This window comes from Erpetoichthys calabaricus, chromosome 5 (genome assembly GCF_900747795.2).
Source record: "Erpetoichthys calabaricus chromosome 5, fErpCal1.3, whole genome shotgun sequence".
In the NCBI taxonomy this organism is placed as follows: domain Eukaryota; kingdom Metazoa; phylum Chordata; class Cladistia; order Polypteriformes; family Polypteridae; genus Erpetoichthys; species Erpetoichthys calabaricus.
In genome coordinates this window covers 15,454,876-15,475,856 of record NC_041398.2, presented here as the reverse complement: position 1 = coordinate 15,475,856, position 20,981 = coordinate 15,454,876, and the positions used below count along the sequence as shown (strand labels likewise).

Genomic DNA, 20,981 nt, shown 5'->3' with positions numbered 1-20,981 from the left:
CGCTGAATTGATTCTTTTTATCCATAAACATAAATCAGATGTGAAGTGAGCCAACAGATGAGCAACTAAGTTGGGGTCTCAGACTCCAACCAACTTCACTTCATTCACTTTCTTCATTTGAAGCCCGTTCTCGTTGCACATTAAACTCGTCATTTAATTCCATGGCTCTCATTCTGCCATGGCAGACATTTCCAAAACTGTTGATTTTCTCTTTTTTAAGAGCGCTGGCTGTCATAATGTTTTATGGACCTGAGCAGATCAACATTACTGAGGAGGCCTTCACCTTTCTTGATTTTGTGTGATGGATGCAAGTTGTTGCATATGTGTTTGTTCATTTTGTGTCTTAATATTGTGTGGATGCTAATTAAGGAAATATAAATAATTAAGGGGCCTGAGTCTTAAGTTGTGCATCAATTAAAATGAAGGCAAAGAGTTCATTAGCAGCAAATTCTGGACACTAATTAAGAAAAGGGTTAGAATGAAAACCTGCAGCCACGTGAGCTCTCCGGGACTGGAGTTAGAGACGCCTGCTTTGGAGTGCATCACGAGTTTCTCATAATCATTTATATAGTTACTTAAATCTCTAAAGTTTACCATAAGGGCTTAGCTTCTTACCTTCTTTAGGTCCAATTTTTCCTTTTTTAATTAATAGTGGCTGATACAAATTTACAGGACCTCTAATTTTTTTTTTTTTTTTGATAGGTTCTCATGACCTCACCACCACTGGTAAAGGGTCGGTGGTTTAATTCAACATTTCTGTTGGAACCTGTGCTCACAGACCGTTACCTATTTTGTTATTAATTATTATTACCACGATTCTTTAACATCACCGGTTTGTTGTCCGGTACAAATCTTGTAATCGATATTTAACCCACTTCCTAGTGTCCAAATGACTTGAAATTTGGCACACTTACTCACTGCCGATGACAATACATGAATCAATAATCAGTTTCACTAATTGATCAATGAATCCATGTTAATTAAGAAATTAAATTTTCATATGAAGAACAGTTCAAGATTTCACCAATAGATGGCGCTAGTAACGGATAGAAATATTAAAGGAAGTGTTCAAATATTACAGTAATTACAAAATTATACTAAAACAAACCCAAGACTAAAAAGTTGAAAATAATTTTAAAAACCACACTTATGTTAAAAAAGTGTACTAAAAAGTAAAAAAATAACATCACTCGTAAAATAAAAGCGTCGGTGCTTTTGCTAAGATTTTAAGAAGTGTTGTTTGAATGTTGATTGATGACAAACGCCCACGCTTTTATTTTACGAGTGATGTATGAGAGACTTATTTTTTTATTTTTAGTACTTTTTAACTTAATATAAGCATGGCTTTTAAAATGTATATATATATATATGTTGCATAGTTTACTGTCAAATAAAGCAAAGAGTACGCGACACGTGTTTCGCCCTCATTTGGGCTCATCAGGTGTACACACTCTACTGGTCCCCTCTCAGGGATTCGAACCTCAGATGTCAGCATCAGAGACGAAGCCTCTTTACGCTGCGCCATGGCACGTAGTTTGTTTATTTGACAGCCTGTAGGTCCGGAGTAATTACATTCATTGCATTTGTAGACCGAGTCTCGACGGCCTGAATTGTATGGGTGGTTACCTACCAGGTAACGCTTGTGGTTGGTCTGCCATTCGACAAACAGCCGCCACGGTGCCCACTTTCATTTGCGAGAAGCAGATCATGGAATGTTGCAAAGTTTACTGTCAAACAAAGCAAAGAGTAGGCAATACGTGTTTCGTTCTCATTTGTACGCCTGATGAGCCCAAATTATTTTCAACTTTTTGGTCTTGGGTTTGTTATAGTATAATTTTGTAATCGATATTTGAACACTTCCTTTAATATTTCTATCCGTTACTAGTACCATCTATTGGTGAAATCTTGAACTTTTCTTCATTATATAGATATTATTTTCTTACCTGTCCAGTTTACATTCCCATATGTCTACAAAACTGCTATTGTTTGGGAAATGTTTGCCACATTCTTCACAGCTGTGATATCTCTGTCACTGCTTCATGAGAATCGTTGCATCACTGGGGACAACGATAAGGTTTTCAGTTCAATTCAGTATATTTTTGTATCCAGGTTTTCACCAGGTGTTGGCCCAGAGCACGATAAAAAGTTAAAATGCAAATAAAAACTTGAGTAATTACAGAATGGCTACACATAGCAACACAGATTTGTTTACACAGACAGGAAATCAAGGCAGTGACAAACATCACTGAGGCCGAGCAGTATCTGTCCATTAAGTAATTGTTAATCGATGGAGAAAACAACACAGTGTCTGTCCCGTATGAGTAATCGTATGTCACTGAAGTGTACACAACCGTAAGAATGACCCCCCCAATTCACGACACCAATGAAAATTCTGTCTGCGTTTCATTTCTCGGAATTGGTTTTGTATGCTCACAGTTGTGCTTAGGCTGGACTACCACAACAGTTATTCCTATAAATTTAAAGCATGCTGTAGCACTTGAATTGTTCCAAATGATGCGATGGTAATTGGTAGGCAGACAAGAAACCCTTGAAGTTTCTTTTGATGAGGCCCGCTGACCTCAGCACCCCAGCACAGTTTCACTTACTTTTTTTTTTCGTCCCCACAGTTAACTCCGCTCTGATTCTTTCCCCCCAGTGTGAATTTTTGAGTGGTAGTTAAGGCTCCTTCTTTGTGAAAATCGCTTACCACATTCAGGACAGCAATACGGCTTCTCGCCAGTGTGAAACCTTGTGTGGTTCTGAAGAGTGTGACTGGCGGAGAACTGTTTGCCACACTCAGCACAGCCATATGGCTTCTCTCCAGTGTGAATCCGTCGGTGCCTCTGAAGATGGCTACTGCGCGAGAACTGTTTCCCACATTCCGAACAGCTATAGGGCTTTTCTCCAGTGTGAATTCTTGTGTGGGTTTGAAATGTGCTTATTTGTGAGAATCGTTTGCCACATTCACTACAACAATAAGGCTTCTCCCCACTGTGAATTCTTAAGTGGTTATGAAAATTACCTAAAAACGAGAATCCTTTACCACATTCCGAGCAGCAGTAAGGCTTGTCTCCAGTGTGAAGTTTTGCGTGGTTTTGAAAACTCTTTTTATGAGAAAATCTTTTGCCGCATTCCAAACAGACATGGGGTTTTTCTCCAGTGTGAATTCTTTTATGCTCGTGAAGACTGTTTCTGCGTGAAAATAGTTTGCCACATTCAGAACAGGCATATGGCTTCTGAATTGACCAAATTGACTCATCTTTACAGTCAGCTTCGTCGTTTCTGCACTCTTGGCTGGTGTATAAAACCTCCTGATCTGTATTACGCACTTGGAGTTGATGAGTGCTGACGGCTTCTGTCTGCGGTAGTTTGGCAGCGGGAAGAAAACTGCACTGGAAAGCTCCTGGGGTCAAATTCTCCAATCCTCGTGTTGATTTCTTCAACTTCTCCTTGTCCTGTTTGTGTGGCAGTGTGAACTGAAGAGACGTCTGAACAAATGAAGATGTAGAGACGCTGAAGTTCTCCTGGACATCTGCAACAATACAAAGAGATTGGTCTTTTTTTTATATTATATAATAAATCATTATAAAACATGTATTTGTCACACTGGCTGGTGTTGCTGCCTCACCCCTCATTTCCATTTCTGCCCTGTCCACTGTGTGTTTGGACTTTGCCTGTTCACCTCCCATCGGTTCAGCTTCGCCATCTTCCTCTCACATCCCACAGAAGGGCCAGCTCTGTTAATCTGGGGGGACGGAGTGTGGATGTGTGTGCTGTTGTGACCTGCACTGGACTGGCACCCTTTCTTGCCTGTGACCCCCAGGTGAAGGAAATGGATGGATGTGCTCTGAGAAGTGAAGCTGATGAAGTGTGTCTGTCATGAGGATTCAGCCAAACTCAAGTTGAAGCCCCTCCCTGTCCCGTGGTCATTGTAGCGCCCTCACTCACTCTTTGTTAATCTCATTGCTCTTTATATCCTCATTTCCTTCTTGTTCCTCTCCTTTCTATCATCCTAATCTCTTAACAGGACCCTGCCATAGATTGATCATCTTCAATGACCAACACAGTTCCAGAGTCAAAATTGTTAATAATTTCCTCCACTACAATGCATTGTGGGGTAACAGAGAGGAGCTGGGTGGGCAGGTGACCGACAGTAAGGGCAATCTGGGACTTGGACTTGTGTGATTTCGCTAATGATTTACCTGTAGGTGGTATAAGAATTGGGTTTGTATTTAACGAAAAATAAAGACATAAAGACGGGCACTTGACTTGTGGTGAAGTGGAGAAGTGGTGTCGTATTCAGCACAGCGGCCTCACGGCTTTGGAGTCCTGGGGACGAACGGTGTACCCGGTGGTCACTGCCAGTGTGGACTTGGCATGTTCTTTAGATCAGGGGGTCCCCAACTCGGCTCCTGGGGGGCTGCAGGTTTTTATTCTAACTCTTTTCTAAATCAGTGAACAGTTTTTGCTGCTAATTAACTCCTTTTCCACTCATTTTAATTAAATTTGTTCCCCTGATCGTTCCTCTGCAGTGCACATTTTTTTTCCTTAAATGGCACCCAAACAGAAGTGAAACGTGAAGTGAGTGGGCCGACAGAAGACCACCTAAGTCACAGTCTTAAACTCCAACCAGTGGCTTAAGAGTTAATGTCTGGTCAGTGACAAGTCCATAGACCTCATTCTGTTCTGTATGGGTACTCAAAACTCAAAGAGCTGGGGGTCCGCAACTTCATTCCAGTGGCTGGAGGTTTTCATTCTAACCCTTTTTTTAAGGAGTGACCTAATTGTGCTGCTAATTAACTCCTTTTGAATAAATTTTATTTGACTTGCTCTTGAAGACTCAGACTCCTTAATTGTTTTGTTTCCCTTAATTAGCAGCCAAACAAGAATGAGATACAAAATATGACCAGCAAACTGAGTCCATCATACAATATATGAAAATGAAAAGGGTGAAGGTCTTTACCTATCAGTTATATAGTGCCTTTATCTATCTATGGGGTCCCCATCTCTGGTCCTAGAGGGCACCAGTGGCTGCAGGTTTTCATTCTAACCCTTTTTCTTAATTGGTGACCAGTTTTGCTGCTAATTAACTCCTTTTCCATTCATTTTAATTGACTTGGTTTTTTTAAAGATTTGTTCCCCTGATCGTTCCCCTGAATTTCTTCATTTCTTTCCTTAAATGGCACCCAAACAGAAGTGAAACATGAAGTGAGTGGGCCGACAGAAGACAACATCAAGTCAAGGGCCTCAGAGTCAAACAAGCTGCTTAACAGTTAATGAATGGTCAGTAACCAGTCCATAGACCAGTGTGGGTGGTCCATGAAAAATCTCATTCTGTTCTTTATGGATACTCAAAACTCAAAGAGCTGGGGGTCCGCAAGTCCACTCCTGTGGCTGCAGGTTTTCATTCTTACCCTTTTCTTAATTAGTGACCGGTTTTTGCTGCTAATTAACTTGTTTTGAATTCATTTTCAGACAGACAGACAGACAGACAGACAGATAGATAGATAGATAGATAGATAGATAGATAGATAGATAGATAGATAGATAGATAGATAGATATAGATGAAAGACACTATATAACAGATAGGTAAAGACCTTCACCCTTTTTATTTTCAGATATTGTATGATGGTCCCAGTTTGCTGGTCCTGTTTTGTATCTCATTAATGTCAGTTATTATGCAACCCGCTATATCCTAACACAGGGTCACGGGGGTCTGCTGGAGCCATTCCCAGCCAGCACAGGGTGCAAGGCAAGAACAAATCCCTGGGCAGGGTGCCAGCCCACCACAGATCTCATTCTTGTTTGGCTGCTAATTAAGGAAAAAGAAACAAATAAGGGGTCTGAGTCTTCGAGAGTTTGTCAATGAAAATTAATTCAAAACAAGTTAATTAGCAGCAAAAACAGGTCAACAATTAAGAAAAAGGGTTAGAATGAAAACCTGCAGCCACAGAAGCCAAGTTGCAGACCCCCAGCTCTTAGAGTTTTGAGTATCCACACAGAACAGAATGAGGTTTTTCACGGACCACCCACACTGGTCTATGGACTGGTTGCTGACCACACATTAACTCTTAAGCAGCTGGATGGAGTCTGAGGCCCTGACTTAGGTGGTCTCCTGTCAGCTCCCTCACTTCACATTTTATTTCTGTTTAAGGAACGAAATGAAGCAATTCACAGGAACAATGATGAAATTCAGGGGGACAAATCTTAAAGAAGCAAGCCAATTGAAATAAACAGTAAAAAGAAGTTAATTAGCAGCAAGCACAGGTCAACAATTAAGAAAAGTGTTAGAATGAAAACCTGCGGCCCTCCAGGCCCGGAGTTGGGGACCCCTGCTTTAGATGACTATATGACCCTACTTGCCTGGCATCCGATGCTTCTGTGGCAGACTCCGGCCTCCTGCGTGTGACTCTTGATTAGTTGTGGAATGCTAGACAATATTACGGTATGTTTCCTCTTTGTTGCAGTCCTTAGTGCGTATTAAACCCGTCACCCGTACTCTATAAATGTTAACTACTTAATAAGCAATGTGAGAAAAGGAATGTAAGCTGAGCAAAATGCGGAGAGGCTCACAATTTTTAGAAATGCGCCTGTCTGTGTGAGAGGATGCGACTCTGTGGACACGACACCCCAACATGAATGAAACTTGGCACATCACTCGACTATGATGGACGACGGCTAATATTGGTGATGTGTAACTGTGTGTGTTTTCTCTTTGTCTAAACTGCAGCAACATGAGGGGATGTGCCCTCTTTTGACAAAACAAATTGATTTCATTTCATTAAACAGAGCACAATCCTGGCTTAAAACGCGTCGCAGTTCAAAAATACCACAGTTGTACACAAAGAACGTTAGACGTTGGGCATTTCAGGTTGGTATATGTTCATTTCAACTGTTTCAGTGCATTACTGGTTAGGTCAGCTATTAGGCATTGTGTACCTGAGCAGGTGGTCTCCATTTTAATTCAATCACACGTGTTTCTCCCTCTCATTTCTACCAACTAAAAACACCAGAACAACCACAGCAAGACTTTGTAAAGGTTTTCACCATCTTTCACGTTTGTTCACATCACTTACCGATTCCAACACTCCTAGAGGACTTTTGCTCTTCTGCTCCTCTCCGGTTTTCTTCACTGATTTTCTCTTCAAACTCAGATTTCAGTTCTAGAAAATTCTGCTGGGTAGCCAGCTGCCTTGTATTAGTGACCCACTGCTGTAAACTGGAAGGGGCTTCTTCACAAACATCCCGCTTTAAAATATTTTCACTCTCATGCTTTTGCAATTTAAGGCCAACTGACAAGTCTTCGAAATCCTCATCTTTAATGTCAGGCATCCCTGCCTCGGCCTCCTCCTCTTTAAAAATGGCAACATCACCACCCTCCAGCTTCACACACACACCCTCTGGTGTACCCCACTCACACTCCTCTTCTTTAATGTGTGCCAGTCTCTCACCTTCAGGGGAGGTCATGTTCCGTGTAAAACTCTTCTCTCCCTCAAAGTGTTTGCTCTTCCTTTCTAAGATTCCCTGCTCACTTGGAGGCCATTAGACACCTCACTGCAAGGCCACGTGAACTGGGGAGGAGGCTCCTTTGTGCCTGTCAAAATAAAAAGTGACACAATAACTTCATAGAGTCACCAAACAGCTCCAGCACATTTACGGTTATATCACAGATTTTTGCCAAACGCAGAAAAACTAACAACTGAGTTTTGATGAGAGATTTGAAATGCTGGGGCCCCTCGGTGTCAGCCTGGAAAGCTCTCGGAAATGACGTGTGAACCAACTTGATATGAAGATAAAGTCTGCCTTTCTGTCCAATGACTACGTCCAGCATGACCTTTATTATTATTATTATTAATATTATTATTATTATTATCAGGATCAGGTGCTCTGTTTGAACATTTATTGTGTGAAACCAGGGCCAGGGCTCCTCCTCCTATTACATGCACAGTTGATCATGGAAGATGAAAAGTGAAAAAAGGTACGTGAAAATCTTATCAGACATCTTCTATGGCAGTCTTCATCGACTGGTATCCTTGGTCCTTCTACAGGGGAGTTGAAAAGAGCAACAAGTGCTGTCCTCACTGTTTTCATTATAAGTCATTTCTTAATGCCCCTCAAGTGCCACACTTATCATCTGAGACTTAACACACTTAACAAGACTTAACTAAATAAATGTTACAAAGTTATGATAGATAGATAGATATAATCTATCATATAGTGCTTTTCTCGTCTATCTCTCTATAATATAGTGCCTTTCAAATCTATCAATCAATCATATAGTGCCTTTCTCTATCAATGTATCCATCATATAGTGCCTTTCTCTATCACATAGTGCCTTTCTCTATCTATCTATCTATCTATCATATAGTGCTTTTCTCATCTCTCTATAATATAGCGCCTTTCATATCTATCATATACTGCCTTTCTCTATCATATAGTGCTTTTCTCATCTATCTCTCTATAATATAGCACCTTTCATATCTATCTATCATATAGTGCCTTTATCTATCTATCTATCATATAGTGCTTTTCTCATCTATCTCTCTATAATATAGCACCTTTCATATCTATCTATCATATAGTGCCTTTATCTATCTATCTATCATATAGTGCTTTTCTCATCTATCTCTCTATAATATAGCACCTTTGAAATCTATCTATCATATAGTGCCTTTCTCTATCAATGTATCCATCATATAGTGCCTTTCTCTATCTATCTATCTATCTATCATATAGTGCTTTTCTCATCTATCTCTCTATAGCACCTTTCATATCTATCTTTCATATAGTGCCTTTATCTATCTATCATATAGTGCTTTTCTCATATATCTCTCTGTAATATAGCGCCTTTCATATCTATCTATCATATAGTGCCTTTATCTATCATATAGTGCTTTTCTCATCTATCTCTCTATAATATAGCGCCTTTCATATCTATCTATCATATAGTGCCTTTCACTATCTATCCATCATATAGTGCCTTTCTCTATCATATAGTGCTTTTCTCTGTCTATTTATCTAACATATAGTGCTTTTCTCATCTATCTCTCTATAATATAGCGCCTTTCATATCTATCTATCTATCATATAGTGCCTTTATCTATCTATCTATCCATCATATAGTGCCTTTCTCTATCTATCAGTCATATAGTGCCTTTCTCATCTATCTCTCTATAATATAGCACCTTTCATATCTATCTACCTATCTGTTAGATAGATAGATAGATAGATAGATAGATAGATAGATAGATAGATAGATAGATAGATAGATAGATAGATAGGGGGCGGCACACAGTGGGTAGCGCTGCTGCCTCGCAGTTGGGAGACCTGGAGACCTGGGTTCGCTTCCCGGGTCCTCCCTGCGTGGAGTTTGCATGTTCTCCCTGTGTCTGCATGAGTTTCCTCCCACAGTCCAAAGACATGCTGGTTAGGTGGATTGGCGATTCTAAATTGGCCCTAGTGTGTGTGGGTGTGTTTGTGTGTGTCCTGCGGTGGGTTGGCAACCTGCCCAGGATTGTTTCCTGCCTTGTGCCCTGTGTTGGCTGGGATTGGCTCCAGCAGACCCCCGTGACCCTGTGTTTGGATTCAGCGGGTTGGAAAATGGATGGATGGATGGATGGATAGATAAATCAATTGTCTTGAATTAAAATGATTATATATTTGCTTTAAATCTTTAAGATGTATTCAGAAGTGAACAACCCCAACACCTTTTCTAAGACTAATCTTCCTTTTGCTTTGTACATGACATTTGATGCTGGTGACAGTTGGTTTCATGCTTCATGTGTCAATGAAAGACGTGGGGACAATCTTCTTCACAATTAACTTTTTTTAGAATTAATGCCTATAAATTAAAGACGTTCAGAGATTTGTGTATTTATTTTAAATAAATAAATAAAATCCTATTAAAAACGAGCCTAATATTGCAATGTTTACAACTGTACAAAAATAAGGAAGCTCTTGGACACTCAGTTTGCTATAGGCGCAGACTACTGGATGCATTAACACGTCAAAGTTCCATTTGAGAAAATGATTGTCCTCTCGGATACTTATTCGGGGGGGGGGAGGGGGGGACGCACAGTTGAGAAGAAATTGTTATAATGTAGACTGTCCTATAATCTTGTTAAAGAAACTGTGCACATGTATGTCTCCCTGCTGTTCGTTTTGCAGGCACGTTGCCACAGCAAAGGCCCAGCCGTGAAAATGCGTGAACCGCGCAGTGGGAAAAGGACTCTAAAATGAAAAGGGACACCGATGTCTTCATAACACAAATCAGAGTGCGGACTTCACGAGCGCGGGGGCGACATTGACGTGACTGAATGAACCGCGAAACGGGACCCTGCGCGTGCACGACATCGGTGGGTATGGCAGTGCGCATTGATGCGCGAGCTGGGTAAGATCAATTCCAATGACGGCTTAATGTCTGCGCGAATCTCCGGGACCCTGGCCACGAGACACCGACGTCTACAAAACACCACAATGTCGAATCGAGGAAATCACCAGCGATAGCAATGAACGGTAAAATCATGACGAAGTGACTCACTGCCTTCATCAAATCGCCATGAACACGAGAGGACGCAGAGCGGCGCCTCCTAAAATCTGTAACCTCTCAGTGTGTCTCCCAGCCCTCACCACCATGGTTTCCCACCCGTACTCGACCCTCGCGTCTGTCGTTGTCTCACCTTCCGCACTTTTGCCTTTTCTTGCGGAATGAAAGAAGTCTGAACACGTGTATCGAATTAGGAGTGTCAGGGAGAGCCCAAACAAGGCGAAACAAGGTACGTCATCAATACGCGACGAGGGACACGTGACAGCGATGCGCATTCACGCAGGCGTCGCTTAAATAAGATAAGAAGGAGAGAAAGGCGACGGGGGAGAAAAAGAGGACGGGCATTTCGTTACATGAGGGTCTTGACAGCACGAGTAATGAGCGGTGGGACGACAATATAGTCTGGCAGGGAATTAGAGAAGAAGAAATGAGAGCCGAGTGAGACGGGCATTGTAGAAACCTAAGGCGATCAGAATACCCGCCCTGTTCTGAATCTATGGGGTCTCATCAAAGCCCACTAATGAAATCGAGATGTCGCTGAATTTTGGTCGCTTCGATCAGCCCCAGTCGAGGCACAGTCGGTCTCATGCTGCGCTTACGTTTCACCTTCCCCTGCAGTGCTTTGACGTAGTTTTTCAAGCGGAAAGATGCGCAAGATGGTACGCAAAAATAAATGTGGAAACAAAACAAATGTAAATATGGCATTTCGATGCGATCGAGATCTATGTTTTATTTTACACAAGTTACTAAAGTGTAAGGTCAGCATTACGTCACGACTCGGACAATTCAGGACAGTTTTTGTTCCGACTTGTATTTTCGAGTTGGTGGGGGCGTTCACGTGGAATTTTCCGACTCGACAGCTCAGATTTACCGCCTGTCCGAGAGCACCCGAACGAGGCGTCATCAACGTATTTGTCGCTAAACCCCATATAGGAGGAAGCACTCCATTAGACAAAGGACGTGAAGAAGCTAAAGGAAATCCACCACGGGTTGTTTACCGTGATGATGCACCTTTGTACTGTGAGGTTTTGGGCAAAACGTTTTAAATTGGTTTGGGAGTCGATTGAAGTCCTTTAGATGCATCCTCACATAACATGTTCTTAAAAAGTGGAGACCCTGATTATGGAAGATTATTGTGTTAAGGTAAATGATATAGCCCAGCGGTGTCGTGCTGAACCTGTGTTACAATATTATTCCGTGTGTCGACGTAATTTTGTTATATGTAGAATCACAATTGATTAATAATAATTCTTCGCATTTACAGGTTAAGGGCCCAACAGAGCAGAGTCCCTTTTGGCATTTACGGGAATCGAACCGGCAACCTTCTGATTGCCAGTGCAGATCATTAGCCTCAGACCCACCACTGTATTTACTTTTGATGCCCATTTTAACCAGATCTTCTATTATTGCTCATTCACTATTTTAGAATACAAACGATCATATGTGAAAAGAACTACTAATTTGACTAAAAGTGTGCTCTTTCCAGTGAATTCTCAAGCACACGATATTAAATTGGACACCTTCTCTTTAATCATTGCAGATCAGTTTAAATACCGAGGGGTAAACATCACAAGTAAACATAAAGCTCTTTATCAACAAGAAATTTCGCCGTCTGTATGGAAAAAAATGAAGCAAGACTTGCATAGACGGTAAACACTTCATCTCACTTTAGCTGGAAGAATTAACGTTGTTAAGATGAATATCCTTCCTAAGCTTCTCTTTTTGTTTCAAAACATTCCAATATATATTGACACATCTTTTTGTAAGAAATTAGTTTCAACCATCACCTCATTTATTTGAATTCAAAACATCCACGTAACCAAAGAGCAACCCTACAAAGACCTAAGACAGAAGGTGACATGGCTCTGCCTAACTTTCAGTTTTATTACTGGGCTGCAAACATACAAGCTATAAAATCCTGGACATGGACACAGAGATGAACAGACACAGGCTTGGTGCACAATAGAATTAAAACCCTGCAGCACTTCTTTATATTCCTTGCTTTGTACCCCAATCAGTACAAGTCACCGCCAATATACTAACAACCCAACTGTGCTTCACTCACTCAGAATATGGAGCCAATGTAGGAAGCATTTTAAGATAAAGAAGCTTTTATCTGTGGCACCTCTGCATGATAGCCACCTTTTCCCACCCTCTCAAATGTACCCAGTTTTTAATGTCTGGAAAATATTTGTGATTCAATCACTTACAGATCTGTACGTAGATGACGTCTTTGCATCCTACAAACAATTACATTCCAAATTTCACTTTCCAGCAACATATTTCTTTCACTACCTTCAAATTCAAAACTTTGTTAAACAGAACCTGCCCAATTTTCCTCACCTCCCACCCACCTCTTAATCAGCCTTGAGGACTTGGACAACATGTCTGTGATATACACAGTATCTCATAGAAAGGTGAGTACACCCCTGACATTTTTGTAAATATTTGATTCTATCTTCTCATGGGACAACACTGAAGATCTGACACTTTGCTCCAATGTTCAGTAGTCCGTGTACAGCTTGTGTAAATTTGCTGTCCCCTCAAATAACAACACACAGCCATTAATGTCTAACAAAAAAAGTGAGTACATCCCTAAGTGAGAAATGTCCAAAGTGTGCCCAATTCGCCATTTTCCCTCCCCAGTGTCATGTGACTCGTTGGTGTTACCAGGTCTCCGGTGTGTTACATTTGCTGTTATCCCTCTCACACTCTCTCTCTCATACTGGTCACTGGAAGTTCAACATGGCACCTCATGGCAAAGAACTCTCTGAGGATCTGAAAACAAGAATTGTTGCTCTACATAAAGATGGCCGAGGTGATAATAAGATTGGCAACGCCCTGACACTGAGCTGCAGCACAGTGGCCAGAGACCACACAGCGACAGGTTTTACAGGACAGGTTCCTCTCAGAACAGGCCTCGCCACGGTCGACCAAAGAAGTTGAGTGCCCTTTGCTCAGCCTCCTATCCAGAGGTGGTCTTTTGAAAACAGATGTATGAGTGCTGCCACTCACTTATTCTATGTATCTTAGAATAAAAACATACATTTGATTTGAGTCAGTAACAGCCGGTGTAAATGTATGATACTTGTAAAGGTTAGCTTTGTTTTTTTTTATTCAGTTTAATTCTCTTAGTCACGTTCACGATCCCACCCCTAATCTGACACTGCTGTTTTCACATAAAGACACGCTATAACAGAGGTGAACTCAGATGATGACGACGGTTCTACATTGGACCAGGAATGCACGTCGCACTTTTGCCGTCACTGTACTTTGTACATGTACACGGGAAGCTCTGCAGTCTACTTGTGACTTTATGCTGTAGGAAGTAAGTAAATAAATTAAGGCAAATAAGTAAACTACATTCGATCTGACTCTTATATTCAAAGTACAGTGACTGTTTTAACAACGTGTTTACATAAATATGAAATACATGTGTTCCAAATAACGATATTGTGTTTATAAAACGGGTCATTTTGCTTGACTTCTAACTCTATACAACTCCAAACAACTGACATGCAGGTAAACAGACTTGAGCTGAGACAACTGTGCGGCGGTGGGGGATGTGATAGCAGGCTGCTTGCTGCTTACCGACACATTTACAAGACAAAAGACGCTGATGGAGAGGTACGAAGGGATTTAAGGTGGGACGGATCTACAAGTTTTTCGTAGGCTCCCGTAATTCTACTGTTAAAATTGTTCAAAATGTTTCCAGGGAAAGAACCAACCTGCCAACACTGCAGTCCAACTCCAGCCTCACTGGGCCACATGTTTTGGGCGGCGAGCACCAAATTAACATCATGGTGGACCAAAATCTTCAAATGCCTGTCAGACATTCTTGGTGTCACAATCCACTAACACCTGTGTTTGGTGGGCTCACAGTGGGGCTTAAAGTGGAGAAGGACACACAAACTGTAAATGCCTTTACCACACTATTGGCACGTAGACTTATCTTGGTCAACTGGAAGAATCCTAACTCTCCTATTTAAAGATACTTTTAGAGTGTTTAGTCCAATTGTGTTGGCTATTATTAACAACTGTCTAAAATCCGTTATAATGCCAGACAACTTTAAACATGCAATCGTTCATCCTTTGTTGAAGAAGCCCACACTTGATCCTACTGCTCTTTCAAACTATAGGCCTATTTATAAGCTCCCATTTCTGTCCAAAATAATGAAGTGGTTTCTTTGCAGCTAATTTCATATCTGGAGGATAATAATGTACGTGATGTATTTCAGTCATAGTACTGAATCGGCTCTGTTGAAGGTGACAGATGATATTCTGTTAACTTCTGCAGTCTTAGTCTTACTGGATATCAATGCGGCATTTAACACAGTGGACCATGGAGTTCTGTTAAAACGGCTTGAGGATGAAGTGGGCATTCAAGGCTGTGCACTGAGGTGGTTCGTGTCCTACCTGAAAGGCAGATCTGTGTCTGACAACAGAGATGGGAATTTCTCTCAGCCAGCTCCTCTCACACAAGGCGTCCCTCAAGGTTCTATCCCAGCTCCCCTGCTATCTTCCCTTTATCTGCTCCCCTTGAGGGCCATCTTTTACAAACATGATGTTCCGTATCATTGTTATGCTGATGATACGCAGCTGTACCTCAAAGTTAGTTCTGACATCACCTCATCCATAAAAAAGCTGTTGAAATGCTTTTAGGATATGAAATATTGGATGGCACAAAAGGTCTTGCAATTAAACGACAGTAAAAGAGAAGTCATTATTTTTGGTCCTACCACATCTGCAGTTGAAATCGGCACTCAGTTAGGACCTTTGGCAGCAATGATTCATAATGATGTCAGGTCTCATCTTTGAGTTATCATTAAGTTTTGAAAAGCAAATCTCCATGGTTGTAACGTCCAGTTTTTTTTTACCAACTGAGCCACATTTCTAAACTAAAGTCGTTTCTATCACAGAAGAACTTCTTCCTGCCTTGTGCCCTGTGTTGTCTGGGATTAGCTCCAGCAGACTCCTGTGACCCTGTAGTTAGGATACAGCGGGTTGGATAATGGATGGATGGGTGGATGGTTTCATAAAAGACAAGGGGCAGGAAGGGCATAAAGATTGTGCAGTGAACTGGTGGTTTGTGGGGAAAAAAGGAGGTTGAAATTAAAGAGAGGAAATGTTTGGGCAAAACGTGTGTGTGTGACGAGTTCTTGTGTCCGGAGACAACAGCAACTGCCCTAATGATTATCGCCCAGTAGCACTCACAACCATAGCCATGAAGTTCTTTGAGAGGCTGGTGCTACAACACATCAAGGACACCATCCCTGACAGTCTGGACCCCCTCCAGTCTGCCTACAGTTGCAACAAGTCCTCTGAGGATGCCATCTCCATAACAATTCACACCACCCTGTCTCATCTGGAGAACATGAACTGTTATGCCAGACTGCTTTTTGTGGACTACAGTTCTGCATTTAACACCATCATTCCATCCCAGCTCATCCCTAAACTCCAGGATCTGGGGCTTAGCTCTTCACTGTGCAACTGGGTACTGGACTTCCTCACCGGCAGACCTCAGCAAGTGCGTATTGGTGGAAAAACCTCCTCCATCATCACCGTCAACACTGGCACCCTGCAGAGCAGTGTGCTGAGCCCCCTGCTTTACAGCTCTAACACCATCCTCAAGTTTGCTGATGATACCACTGTAATAGGTCTGATCAGCGAGGACGATGAGAAGGCCGACAGGGAGGAGGTCAGACTCCTGGCAGAATGGTGTCAGGACAACAACCTCACCCTCAATGTCAGCAAAAATAAGGAGATGATTGTGGATTTCCGCAACCATAGCAACAGAGCACAGCCCCATCTACATCGGAGGTGAAGCTGTGGAGCAGGTCAGCAGTTTTAGGTTCCTCGGAGAACACCCTCACTGATGACCTGAAATGGTCAAGTCACACTGCGGCAGTAGTCAAGAAAGCCCAACAAGGATACAGCCCGGATGTCCCCCACAACCCTGTGCAGATTCTACAGGTGGACTGCGGAATCCATCCTGACAGGACACATCACGTCCTGGTACAGCAACTGCTCAGTTCAGGACTGCAGAGCTCTACAGCAGGTGGTGAATACGGGCACACAGCTCCCTGAGATCCATGACATCCACACTAAAAGCTGTCTCAGGAAAGTGAGTGTGCTGTGATTTAGGCAGGTTAGAAATTGGTCTAAAATTTTCAAAAAGCAGTGGAGTCGAGATTATTTTTCATAAGTAGGGGTTTAACGAAAGCAGTCTTAAGACAGTCTGGGAAGACCCCCATATTTAATGACGAATTTACTATGTCAAGAACATTATCAATTAGCACGCCCGAAAATTCTTCGAAAAAAATTGTTGGTATTGGGTCAAGGACGCAGGTGGAGGGTCTCAGTTGAGAAATTATTTTATATAAATCAGGTAAATCTATCCTAGTGAAAGAGTTTGATTTGCTTATAATGGAATACTGGGGCTTAAGAGGATCCTTAGTGTTGGGGAGATATACTATGTTATTTCTAATATCATTAATTTTTTGATTGAAAAATACAGCGATAACCTCACAGGTTTTACTGGAAGTACTTAGGAGGCATTCCTTTGAGTTACCTGGTTTAACAGACGATCAATCGTAGAGAATAAAACTCCGGGATTACTAGCATTGTTATTTATAATCTTAGAGAAATAGCAGCGCCTCTCAAGACAGACTGTGTTATTGTATTGTGTTATTTTAACTTTTAATATTTCATAGTGGATAGTTAGTTTAGTCTTCCTCCATTTACGCTCAGCTCTACGGCATGTTCTCTTTAAATCAGACACTCTTTGGGTCTTCCAAGGTACAGGGTGGCCCATGAAAAAGTAGCCCGCGTTACTATAGTATTACTGGCGGCCTTCCGTAAAGAAAGAAAGAACTTGAAATGCCAAAATCTTTACTCACTCTTTACAGAAAGTGCTGGAAATGATCCCCTTGTGCGTCAATGCAGTTTTGGGCGCACCTTAACATGTTGTCATATACGTGACGCAACTCTGGGGCACCAATGCTTTGAATTGCATTACGAATATTGTCTTTCAACTGCTGTAAAGTTCTCGGGTTATTAGCGTACACTTTTCCCTTCAAATTGCCCCACAGATAAAAGTCACATGTTGTTAAGTCCGGCGATCTCGGTGGCCACAATCCTTTGGTGACAATCCTGTCTTCTGTAAATGCCTCCCGAATTCGTGCCAGTGACACGTGTGACGTGTGACAAGTCACGCTGTCCTGTTGGAAGAAGGCGTACTCGCGTTCTTCCAGCGTCAACTGTCCGTAAAATTCCTCAAAAATTCTCATTTACAACAACAACAACAACAACATTTATTTCTATAGCACATTTTCATACAAAAAGTAGCTCAAAGTGCTTTACATAATGAAGAGAAGAAAAATAAAAGACAAAATATGAAATTAAAATAAGACAACGTTAATTAACATAGAAAGGAGTAAGGTCCGATGGCCAGGGTGGACAGAAAAAAACAAAAAAAACTCCATAAGGCTGAAGAAAAAAATAAAATCTGTAGGGGTTCCAGGCCACGAGACCACCCAGTCCCCTTTGGGCATTCTACCTAACATTAATGAAATAGTCCTCTTTGTAGTTCGGATTTTTCACGGAGTCACTTGATGCTGATGGTCATACAGACTTCTGGCTTTTAATCCATCCATCATTGTTGGAACATCATGTTGCTTTGGGTAGATGGTGGTGGCGCACGCCACCACCAACAGGACACCGGAAAAGGAAACAGAAGAGAGAGTAGGGGTTAGTACAGATTTTGAATGAATAGTTATTATAATGAATTGGATATACAGAGTATCAGGATTAAATTACAGTGAAGTTATGAGAAGGCCATGTTACAGTAATGTGTTTTCAGTAGTTTTTTAAAGTGCTCCACTGTATTAGCCTGTCGAATTCCTACTGGCAGGCTATTCCAGATTTTAGGTGCATAACAGCAGAAGGCCGCCTCACCACTTCTTTTAAGTTTTGCTCTTGGAATTCTAAGGAGACACTCAGTTGAGGATCTGAGGTTACGATTTGGAATATAAGACGCCAGGGCGAGATTATTTAAAGCTTTATAAACCATAAGCAGAATTTTAAAGTCAATTCTGAATGACACAGGTAACCAGTGTAGTGACATCAAAACTGGAGAAATGTGTTCGGATTTTCTTTTCCTGGTTAGGATTCTAGCAGCTGCATTCTGCACTCGTTGCAAACGATTTATGTCTTTTTTGGGTAGACCTGAGAGGAGTGCGTTACAGTAATCTAGCCGACTGAAAACAAACGTATGAACTAATTTCTCTGCATCTTTCGATGATATAAGAGGTCTAACTTTTGCTATGTTTCTTAGGTGAAAAAATGCTGTCCTAGTGATCTGATTAATATGCGATTTAAAATTCAGATTACAATCAACGGTTACCCCTAAGCTTTTTACCTCCGATTTGACTTTTAATCCTAATGCATCCAGTTTATTTCTAATAGCCTCATTGTATCCATTATTGCCAATCACTAAGATTTCGGTTTTCTCTTTATTTAATTTGAGAAAGTTACTATTCATCCATTCTGAGATACAAGTTAGACATTGTGTTAGCGAATCAAGAGATTTGGGGTCATCAGGTGCTATTGATAAATACAGCTGTGTGTCACCAGCATAGCTGTGGTAGCTCACATTGTGCCCTGAGATAATCTGACCTAATGGAAGCATGTAGATTGAGAAGAGCAGTGGACCCAGGATAGAGCCTTGTGGTACACCATATAGAATATCATGTGTCTTTGAGTTATAATTACCACAACTAACAAAGAATTTTCTCCCTGCCACGTTCGTGTTCACTGTTGTCTCAAAAAATATGGGACCCACAATCCGAGTTCCAGACACAGCACACCAGACGCCGACTTTCTGATCGTGAAGAGGTTCCTGATGAATCGCATGCGGGTTGACTACTGACCAATATCTGCTATTCTGCGAGTTCACATACCCTGACAGATGGAACCAGGTGGAAGGGTTGGGTTGACAAGGTGCTACGGGAAAGGATTCACTCGGCGCGCCACTCTGGCAGGAAGGCGGGCTACTTTTTCGTGGGCAACACTGTATAACAATGCTAGAAGATTTTTTAACTGTCTTTTCAGGTGCGACTATGTCAACAGCAGCTCTCACCTTAGTATTAAATCTTTCCACCTTACTATTTACATTATCCTCGCTATTATAGTTGGCACTATAAACAGACTGATTGCTTAGAATGTTTGTAAGTTTAAAAGCTGCTGATGAGTCAAAGAAGCGTTTTTTAACAATGTGCTTCTCATAAATATTTTCTATCATTATTTCTATATTAAATAGTAAAAGAAAATGGTCTGATAGACCCGTATCAATGACCTGTTTTATATCAACTTTCAGTCCTTTAGTAATCACTAAGTCTAACGTATGACCTGCTTTATGTGTAGGCTGATTAACGAGCTGTCTCAAATCAAAAGAGTCCATGAGGTTCATGAATTCTTTTATTTTTTAGTCACACTGATTATTGATATGAAAGTTTAAGTCGCTGACTATTAAGAGTGTGTCATAGTTCGTAATTGAAATTGACATTAAGTCAGAGAATTCCTCAAAGAAAAACACATTAAATTTAGGAGGTCTATACACGGATAATACTAGAACGTGATAATCTCCATGAATAACAACGGCAAAATACTCAAAGGACTTGAATTTACCAAAACGGACATCTTTACACTTTAACCGGCTCGAGTAAATGTTTGCTAAACCAACGCCTCTCTTTCCTTGGCGATCCGCACGAGTGAAACTGTAATCCAGAGGCGCAGATTCAATTAAAACAGCTGCGCCATCTGAGCTAAGCCACATGTCACTTAGTGCAATAAAATCAATTTTCCTATCATTAATAAGATCGTTGATGGAAAACGTCTTGTTGGTTAATGCTCTAACATTTAATAAAGTCATATTTAATGTTTTGGAGGGGCAGAGCTGAATTTTATGTGCGTTATGGGTACGTGAATATCGGTAGAGTTCCTTTGTCGATTTTCACAAAGCGTTCGACTCAGTTGATCGAGCTGTGGCCCTGTGGGGCACCCTGAGGGTTCACGGGATCCCCTCGAGGTTGCTGGATATCATGGCCACTGGTACTGTGAGTGCTGTGCAGAGTGCAGTTGATTCTGGGGTCCATCAGAGGTGTGTTCTGCTCCAACTCTGTTCAGTGCTTGTATAGACTGGGTGTTGGGCAGGGTGGTGGGGTCCAGCGGCTGGGGGGCATCTGTTGGTGAAGAAAGATTCACTGATCTTGACTTTGCTGACAGTACTGTGGAAGCTATGATCGGGGGGTCTCGAGAGACTGAGTTTCTGGGCTTGTGAGTGTTCTGATTAAAACCAAAGAACCAGGACTTTAATGACCTCTTGGGCACGTCCATCAGCAGGGTGTCTGTCTGCGGAGAGTCGACCTCGTCAAG

At 41.6% G+C, this 20,981-nt stretch overlaps 1 protein-coding gene across 1 annotated transcript in view; it reads right to left on the bottom strand.

Annotated features, from left to right (window-relative positions):
* Positions 1-2,388: 2,388 nt before the first annotated feature.
* The window catches only part of LOC114641630 (zinc finger protein 91-like), a 79,413-nt gene continuing 60,820 nt past the window's right edge, over positions 2,389-20,981 (bottom strand). The window contains exons 10-11 of the mRNA XM_051927751.1: positions 7,078-7,543; positions 2,389-3,532 (exon numbers count right to left, since the gene is read on the bottom strand). Of these exons, the coding sequence (XP_051783711.1) occupies positions 2,628-3,532; positions 7,078-7,543 (1,371 nt within the window). The 3' untranslated portion in view covers positions 2,389-2,627. The remainder of the gene's footprint in view (positions 3,533-7,077; positions 7,544-20,981) is intronic.